This window comes from Pipra filicauda, unplaced genomic scaffold (genome assembly GCF_003945595.2).
Source record: "Pipra filicauda isolate LSUMZ 115617 unplaced genomic scaffold, ASM394559v2 scaffold664_size391380_pilon, whole genome shotgun sequence".
Taxonomy (NCBI): Eukaryota; Metazoa; Chordata; class Aves; order Passeriformes; family Pipridae; genus Pipra; species Pipra filicauda.
Window position 1 is genome coordinate 256,917 of NW_024104825.1, and position 8,920 is coordinate 265,836.

Below are 8,920 nucleotides of genomic sequence, written 5' to 3' on the forward strand. Positions count from 1 at the left end.
CACCTCCAGAGCGGCTCCGGAACCCGTTTCCATCGCTGCCTCCATCCACCCAGCACCCCCCGAGCCCGGGGACACCACGGGCTGACGCCCCAGATCTCAGCAATCCCCCTTCCCCCTTTCTCCTCGCCGTGAGGAGCCCCCGGCACGGCCGCGGGGGCAACTCGGAGGATGCTGATTGTACATTAACGAACCGCCCCGCCGGGATAATTAATCGCAACATCGTCGGCGCTGGTTTGAGCAGAAACCCCCCGAATCCCCCCCGCGCTCCCTTCGCCCGCTCCTGTGGCAGAGCCTGATGAAGATTGATTCACGGGCGGCGGCAAGTGCAGCGCTGAATTGCCACGAAGACCGGCAATCCCATTAAAATTAAACCTTTCCTTTCTCCTCGGCCCCCGCATCCCGGTGTCCCCCCACCGCGGGCAGGTGGGTCCCGCTCGGAAGCAGGAGAGTTTCCAAAGTGCTGGCAGCGGCTCCAAGTTTCCCTCTTGCCCCGACTCGGGGGAGCGGCACCCCAAGAAACATCCTTGGGAGTCCACCACGATGGGAAACCGCCGGCGGGAGCGAACTCGGAGTGAAGAGATTGCAGTTGGGAACAAAGCTCACACCTGCCGGAGACGCAACCCCGGGCGCTGACAGCGCCGGGAGCGGGTGCCCATCCATCTCCCCGGCCAGCGCTGGGGCAGGGCACGAGGGTGGCATTTCCTATCTTTTTGATTAGCATTTTTCCTTTTGTGGCTTTTTTTTTTTTTGGGTGACGGTGAAGCATCCCCAAGCCGGTCCCAACGCAAGGTCACCGCCGAGGCGGCGCGGGGAGCGGTGACAGGCGAGCAGCCTCTCGCACAAAGCACCCCCGGCATGCCGATGAGCCTTACCAGCTGCAGGCAGCAGAATCCCACCAGCGTGCACCGCCCGTTGCATCTCCCCATGGCTCCCCAGCCGGATCCTCGGGGCTCCCTCGCCGTGGCCTCTCCCCGCCGCCGCCGCCGCGCTCCGGCTCCTCACCCGGGAAGCGTCCGGGGAGGCTCCAGCACCATGTCCTGCCGCTCCCCAGCCCCGCCGGCTCAGCACCGCGGCGGGCTGTGCATCGCCCCCCTTCTCCTTCCTCTCCCTCCGCCCCCCGCCCCGCTACAGCGCGCTGGGGCGGCGCGGGGGCCGCGGGGCCGCGCAGCGCTGGCCGCGCATCCCCGGCCCGGCGCGGAGCCGCCCGCTCCGCTATTGTCTCCGCACAGCCCCGGGCGGGCGGGGCCGGCCGGCAGGGCCGGAACAAGGCGGGCGGCGCGGCCGGGCGGGGCTCAGGGGGGCCGGGCACGGTTCAGGGGGGCCGGGCACGGCTCAGGGGGGCCGGGCACGCCGAGCCACGAGCCTTTGGAGGCCTCCGGGGGCGCGGGCGGTGCGGCCCCTCCGCAGCAGCGCGGCTCCCGCCCGGCCTCAGCCTCATCCTTATCTTTATCTTTGTCCTGTCTTTATCCTCATCCTCAGCGCTTGTCTTTACGGTGGTGGATTTTTATTATTTTATTTTTTTTCCTCCCCCCTCCGAAGCCAGGTGAGGGGCTGGGTGAGACGCTGGCGAAGGGCTGGGAGGTGCTGTCCCCCCCGCGTCCCCCCGCATCCCCCCTGCCCTGCGGCACCGGGACCCCGCCGCCTCCCCTGGGGTGGCCGTGCCGGGGCAGCAGCTGGGCTTGCGGGGAGGACAGATGGCCGAGCCCGCCGGGAACCCCCCGGCTCCTCCCGCAGAGCCCCGCTCCCCTCGGCAGCACGCAGGGGCCGGGGCCGAGCGCTGGCCGGGGCTGCGAGCGCCCAGCCCGCGGTGCCGGGGCTGCGGTGGGTGCAGGCAGGGCTGCCACGGCCCCTCACCGCCGCCCACCCCGCTCGCCTTTGTTCTGGTTTCACAGCGCACCTTCGGGGACACGGCGGAGTGCGAGGAATCCCCGGGACCGCTGCTTTGGAAACCTCCGGCTGAAATGCCGCCCGGCAGGAGGACTTGGGAACAGTTTGCTGCTTTTGATTTCCGTAAATTCTTAATCTGCTCTGATGTTTATAAGGAAGCATCTCCGAAACCAGCCCCACGCAGCCTTAGGTGTCAGAGCAAGGGATCTGAGGGACGCTGCTGCACAGATGCATTTGTGTGCGTGGTACAAGCCCATCTGAGCCTTCCAGGGCCCAGCCAGCCCACACATCCCACTGCTGGGACCAGCCTGCAGCACCCCCCACACCTGGAGCTTTTCCTTCACCCTCTGAGGTGGGGATTTCTCTCCCTGCTGGCTGTTCTGTGCTCCCAGGAGCATTTTAGGAGGCTCACGTGTGGCTGAAGGATGGGGCTTTACAGAATAAACTTGGCTTCTGTGGATTCAAAACCCATTCAAAAATGCAGTGGGTTCCCCAGGGGATGCTCTGAACCGGAGTCCTGGGAGCAGGAGCTGGACCCAAACTGGATGTTTGAAGTAGGGGAACCTGTGTTTTCTCCACACTGCTCTGGTTCAGTGACCTCCACCAGCCCTGTGTAGTCCCACACCTCACTGTGGAGACTGCCAAGGATCCCACCTGTGGACCTGGTGCACCTGGAACATCCCCACTGTGTGATTCCATTGCCCTCAGTCCTCCTGGCTCCATCATCTTCAGGCCTTCGCCTCAGAGAGCTCCCATCACCCTCATCCCATGGGGAGAGGTGTCCCCAGGTGAGGGTTATCCAGGTACAGACCCACCTCCAGGATGGAGCTCGTGGGCCCTTCTGGGATTCCAGCACAATCCTGGAGCAGATGGGTGGGTTTCACCCCACAAATCAAACAAAGACAAGGACCCAACCACCCCAGAGCATCTCCTTGGCCATGGCCGGGCAAACCTGCTCAGCCCCCCAAAAAAATCAGAGAAAGGCAAAATGTCCTCATGGAAAACCATAAAACCCCCCCTTTGATGATGCTGAGATCCCTTCTGGCTCTCAGCCACGTGGAGTTTTGCGGGGAATCAATTTTAGATTAAAAAAAAGGTCAATAAAGCACATCCCGGCGCTTCCCTGGGAGGTGAGGAGATGATTTCATCTGTGAGAGGGTGGGAAATGAGCCCAACACTTTGTCCTGTGCCACTTCAGACACACACCCACCCCCTCAAGTTTGGGGTTTTTGTGCAAGAAAACCCTCGATGACCAAAATTATAGAGGAAATATTAGGATGAAATTAAGTCAGGGTCATGTAATTCAGTGGGAGGGTGGGAGGGAGCCGTGAGGGGCTTCCTTCCACCAGAACAAGGTGTTTTGTTTAAAAAACCCACCTGAATCCTTATGCCGGAGAGAGATCTCCCTGCCAGGGGTATAGAGAACATGTGGAAATGGCTTTTTATCACCAAGCTGGTATTTTTACCCCAAAAAAGTCTGGTTTTGGGTCAAGAAAACTAACACACAGGTTGTTGTTTTGATTGGTTTTATTATTTTAATTTTTTTCCCTAAAAAAAAAATAAAAATCTGGAGATGAAAGAAATCCCACCAGCAGCAGCAGCTTTTGCTCCTCTTCCTCAGCTGAAGGCAGGGATGTGCCACAGGGAGCTGGGCCCCTTCCAGGGCACTGGGACTCCAGGCACGTGTATCCATCACTGGAATTGTTCAGGATTTCCAATTGGAGCCAAAAACCAGCCCCTGGCTCCCAGGAAGAGCCTCAGCAACAATCCCAGTGCAGCCAACATGGAGCTATTTGTAGGTGGGGGGAAGGAGGAGCAAAGCTGCTGGCTGGGGGTGCCGTTTGCTGCCTTAAAATGGCAAAATTAGGGGGAAAATGAGGTTTTGGGTTAATAAAAAAGCCCTGGTGGACCCACCCAGATTGGCAGCCCCCAGCCCTGGTGTAGGAGTGGGGTTTCTCCCCCTCTTTTCCTCCTGGCCCTTGGGGTTGATTATTTTCTTTCTGCTGGGCTGATCAGTTGTCCAGGCCTGGTGGTGACTCAGAACGGGAATTTAGGGGTCAATTTTGTCCCCAGTTCATGCTCAGGGATGTCCCTGGGAGAGGCCACAGGAGATGCTGTGGAGATCATTGTTCACCCACTGAAGCACTTACTGGTGACACTAAGTCACCACAGCAGGGCAAAATGAGGATTTTTGGCATGTTTATTGGGAAAGAAATCATCCAAGGGTCCCCATCTATCCCTGGGAATAGATGTTTATTCCAGTGTGTGAGATGAACACGTGCAAATCACTGACACAGGCGGAGGGTAATTAAGTCAGTTGGGTAATTTCCCTTAATGAGGGGGAGGGAAATGGGGTTTGTGCTCAGAGCAGGTTAAATCCCTCCAGAGGCTGCATTTGGGATGGAGAGCCAGGACACACACACCTCTGGAGCTCCAGGGAGGAAGGGCTCTGGGGTTCATGCTAATTAGGCCCTAATTAATGAGTGGCAGGGAGGAGGTCCTGAGGCTCAGCCCCCCTCCTCTGGTGGGGCGGGTGGTGGGATGGACACGGCTCCTCTGGGCTGGGGTGGGAGGGAGCAGCCTCAGGACAGGGACATCCCAGTCCCAGGACCAGGGGTGCTCCAGGTCTGGGTCCAGGGATGTTCTAGCCCTGGGGTCAGGATCAGTCCAGCTTGGGGTCAGGAATGCCCCATCCCTGGGGTCACAAATACCCTGGAACTATGGTTAGGAATGCTCCATCCCTGGTGTCACAAATACCCTGGAACTGGGGTCAGGAATGCTCCATCCCTGCAGTAAAGGATGTTCTGGCCCTGGGGTAAGGGACACTCCAGCTTGGGGTCAGGAATGTTCCGGTTCCTGGGGTCAGGTGCTCCAGGTGCCCTGGAACTGGGGTCAAGGATGCTCCATCCTCGGGTCCAGGGATGCCCCAGCCCTGGGTCCAGGGATGCCCCAGCCCTGGGTCCAGGGATGCTCCATCCCCAGGGTCAGGGACGCTCTCTGTGATGGGGACCCCAAACCTGGGCATGGGTCTCATGCTGGGGGTGCTCGACCCCCCCCCTCACCCACCCCCTGCACCCCTGGCCTTGAGCCCGACCCCTGCCTGCTTTTCCTGGGAACAGCCCCCAAGCCCAGGGACTCAGAGCCCCGAGGGCCACCTCGTGTCACCCACACAGCACATCCTGCACCCAGGGGTGGGGAAGGGCCACCACAGGAACCAACCAAACTGAAGTGACTTGGAATTGAACCCCCTGGAAGTGCCCAAGGCCAGGTTGGAGCAACCTGGGCTAGTGGAAGGTGTCCCTGCCCGTGGCAGGGGCTGGACAAGATGAGCTTTAAGGTCCCTTCCAACCCCACCACTGTGTGATTCTGTGATCCCATGACTCCCCCAGGCACTCCAGGAAGAAACCCATGTTTATTTAACCAACCTTTCCCTGATTTTAACATAATTAGCCGCCAGCTGCCAGTCAATGTCAGCTCCACGAATCCCTGCTAATGGATCAGGTTCAGTTGGCTGCGAGTGAATCGATGGAGGAATTAAAATGCATTCACACGGCTCCTTCTCCGCTGTCATCTTATCTCTGTGCTGCTGAGGAGCTCAGCACATCACAGGATCCATCATCATTTCGCCTTTGTAGCTCGCAAAATTCATAATTAACAAAAAATTCCTATTCACTTGCTCATGTAATTTAATTAGTTTTCCATTAAATGGAGACTAAATATCATCTATTCCCCAACAGAGCAAATAATTGTTTTCCATTCTTTCAAGAAATTATCACCCACTTATTGTAACTCCAAATTCATGAGGTGCCTTGGAGCAGCGCTGGGAAAGGGTGGAGGAAGTGGGAAAAAGTGGGAAAGTGCTGGAGGAAGGACAGGGAGGGACTGGGAAGGGGTGGCAGGGCTTGGGACCTCCCAGGATGTCCCCACTGATCCCAGTATGGGGTTACCAGCACCCAGTGCTGGATCCATCCCACTGTGCCCAGGGGCTCCGGGCACTGCCACCTTTTCCATCTGGGATTGCCTGTGGATGCTGGCATTGCCAAAGGGTCAAGGACCGGGATTGGGATGGGCACAGCCCCACAGGGCCATGTTGGGGTCACTGCCAGCTGCCCAGTGCCTTCTGAAGTCTGGGAAGCAGCCAGAACCCCCCCAGCCAGCTCAGCTCTCCGGAACGGGGGCTGTTCATCCGGATCCTGGGAAAGATTTAATTTCCACTGGAAACCTCTCAAGCAGATACCTCCCTTGGAGGAATAAACCTGTTTAAGAGAACGATTTTCTCTGTGCTCAGAAGAACCCTGTAACGCTTTGCTGCTGCCATGGCCCAGGGCTGGCGTGGGGTGGGAGCCAAGGGGGGCCTGTGCCCCCCTGGGTGCAGCTGGAAATGGGGGGGGAACAGCGTGTTCCAGCCCCCCATGGTGAGTTCCAGCCTTCTAAAGGTGGGTTCCAACCCCCTCAAGGTGGGGTCCAGCCCCCACAATTGGTTCCAGCCCCCCATGGCAAGTTCCAGCCCCTGATGGTGGCTGTCAGTGCCCCCCCAGTGGGTTCCAGCCTCTCAGGATGGGTGCCAGTCCCCCCACAGTGTATTCCAGCCCTCCACAGTGGGTGCCAGTCCCCCCCCAATGTATTCCAGCTCCCCCCAGTGAGTTCCAGCCCCTCAGGATGGGTGCCAGTCTCCCCATGGTGTGTTCCAGCCTCTCATGGTCCCGTAGTGGTTTCCAGGCCCCCATGGTGGGTGTCAGTCCCCTCAAGGTCTGTGCCAGCCCCCCATGGCAGGTTCCAGCCCCCCAAGATGGGTTCCAGCCCCCCACAGTGGTTTGCAGCCCCCACAGTGAGTCCCAGCCCACCACAGTGGGTTCCAGCCCCCACAGTGAGTCCCAGCCCACCACAGAGGGTGCCAGACCCCTCACAGAGTATTCCAGCCCCCCAGGTGAATTCCAGCCCCCCCAAGGTGAGTTCCATCCCCCCACAGTGGGTTCCAGGCCCCCATAATGGATGTCAGTGCCCCCAAGGTCTGTTCCAGCCCCCCCTGGCAGGTTCCAGCCCCCCACAGTGGGTGCCAGTCCCCTCATGGTGTATTCCAGTTCCCCCATGGTGTATTCCAGTCTCCCATGGCCCATGGCTGGTTCCAGCCCCCCTCAGTGGGTTCCAGACCACTCCAGCGGGTTCCAGATCCCTCCAGTGGGTTCCAGCCCCCCGTGCTGGGTTGCAGCCCCCAACAGTGTATGGCAGCCCCCAGGGCGGGTGCCAGTGCCCCCACAGTGGGTGCCGGACCCTCATGGTGCATTCCAGCCTCCCATGGTTCCCAGGTGGTTTCCAGCCCCCCATGGTGAGTTCCAGCCCCCCCCCGGTGGTTTCCAGCCCCCCATGGTGAGTTCCAGCCCCCCCAAGAGGGTTCCAGCCCCCCCAGGTGTGTTCCAGCCCCTGGGAGCAGGCAGATGCTTTCCCCAACCCAACTTCCAGCTCTGCCAGGGTCTGGGACATTGGCACATGGTCCAACCCTTCCCCAGAGCAGCCAGGAAGGCACCACTCCGGCCCTAATTGGAGTCAGTAATTAGCAGCAGTACCTCTGAGCTGCCCCACCCACATCTCTCTGCTCACCCTCCATTGGGATCGGTGTTTATTCCATCCCCAAGTTCCCTGGCACTGGGGAACAGGGATTTCTGTCACGGCACTGGGAGGGCACAGGGATCACTGCTGTGGGGAGTTTGCCAGTGCTCAGGGGCACGGGCAGTGCCAGGGCAGGGGCAGGGAGGTGCCCCCAGAGCAGCCCTGGTGCCTGCCCCGGGCCTGGCTCCATCCACCCTGCTCCTCCCTGGGGATTTGCCTTTAATCCGGATCATTTCCCCAGTCTGGGTCACGGCTCCATGTCCGTCCGTGCCCAGGCCATGGAGGGGTGTCGGGGGGCACAGGGGGTGACACCCCCTGTGTGGATCCCTCCAGCCTCCACAGGGAGCTGCTGGGAATCCTGCATGGGATCCCCAGGCTTTGGGATTCCCAGGCCCATGGGCAGGGAGAGACACCCCTCCCTCACTTCCCTGCAAGTTCCTGGGGTGGGAGTTACGAAAATCCCCCCTTTTTTGTCCCTTTAAACAAGCAGGACTCAGGAAACACAGGGTGGTGATCCCAGCTCAGCCCCAAGGGTCTCTGTCTCCTCTGACCCTTGGGTACAGATTCCAATAAACCCACAAACCCTGGGAATTGCAACAGGCTCTAATTAACCCCTAACCCCCTGTGCTGGCCCCTCCTCACCCCCAGCCCTCGGGGGGGGCAGAGCTGGGGGCTCACCCCTGTGGGCAGAGCTCCTGTTCTGGTGGCTCTGGAGTCACAGCATTCCTGGCTGGAGCACCAGCTCTCCTTCCCCCGAGCCCCAGGGCACGTTATTTAATACCCTGCAGTTATAAATAAATCTCCCCGTGCCTCCAGCTCTCCCTCCAGGGAGAGGGTGTGTCTGCTCAGAGCTGTTCATCCACTGGGATCTGGGGATGCCTGAGCAGCACCTTCCCAATGGCTCCCACCAAGGGCAGTGACAGCAGGACACCACAGGGACACCACGGGACACCACAGGGACACCACAGGGACACCACAGGGACCCGGGACAACCACTGGGACAACCACAAGGAGAACCACAGGGATCCAGGGAGAACTACAGGGAGAACCACAGGGACCTGGGACAACCAGAGATCCAGGGATACCACAGGGACAAGCCCAAGGACCGAGGGACAACCACAGGGACTGAGGTTCAACCACAGGGACCAGGGACAACCACAGGGACACCACAGGGACCAAGGGACAATCACAGGGACCAGGGACAACCACTCGGACCCAGGGCTGCTGCAGCCATTCCCATGGGATCCTACCTCCCATTCCCATTGGGAGTCAGGGCAATGATGGGACCAGACACACCCTGATCTTCCCTGGATTTGAGGGAGGGACTTTTTGCAGGGACAGACAAGGGGGAATGGCTTCCCACTGCCAGAGGGCAGGGCTAGATGGGATATTGGGAAGAAATCCTTCCCTGGGAGGGTGGGGAGGC

General features: G+C 59.9%; 1 protein-coding gene across 1 annotated transcript in view; it reads right to left on the reverse strand.

Annotated features, from left to right (window-relative positions):
- Positions 1-1,182, reverse strand: part of NKAIN1 (sodium/potassium transporting ATPase interacting 1) — a 35,234-nt gene extending 34,052 nt beyond the window's left edge. Inside the window, exon 1 of the mRNA XM_027736737.2 lies at positions 873-1,182. Coding sequence (XP_027592538.1) covers positions 873-926 — 54 coding nt within the window. The 5' untranslated portion in view covers positions 927-1,182. The remainder of the gene's footprint in view (positions 1-872) is intronic.
- Between the last annotated feature and the right edge of the window lie 7,738 nt (positions 1,183-8,920).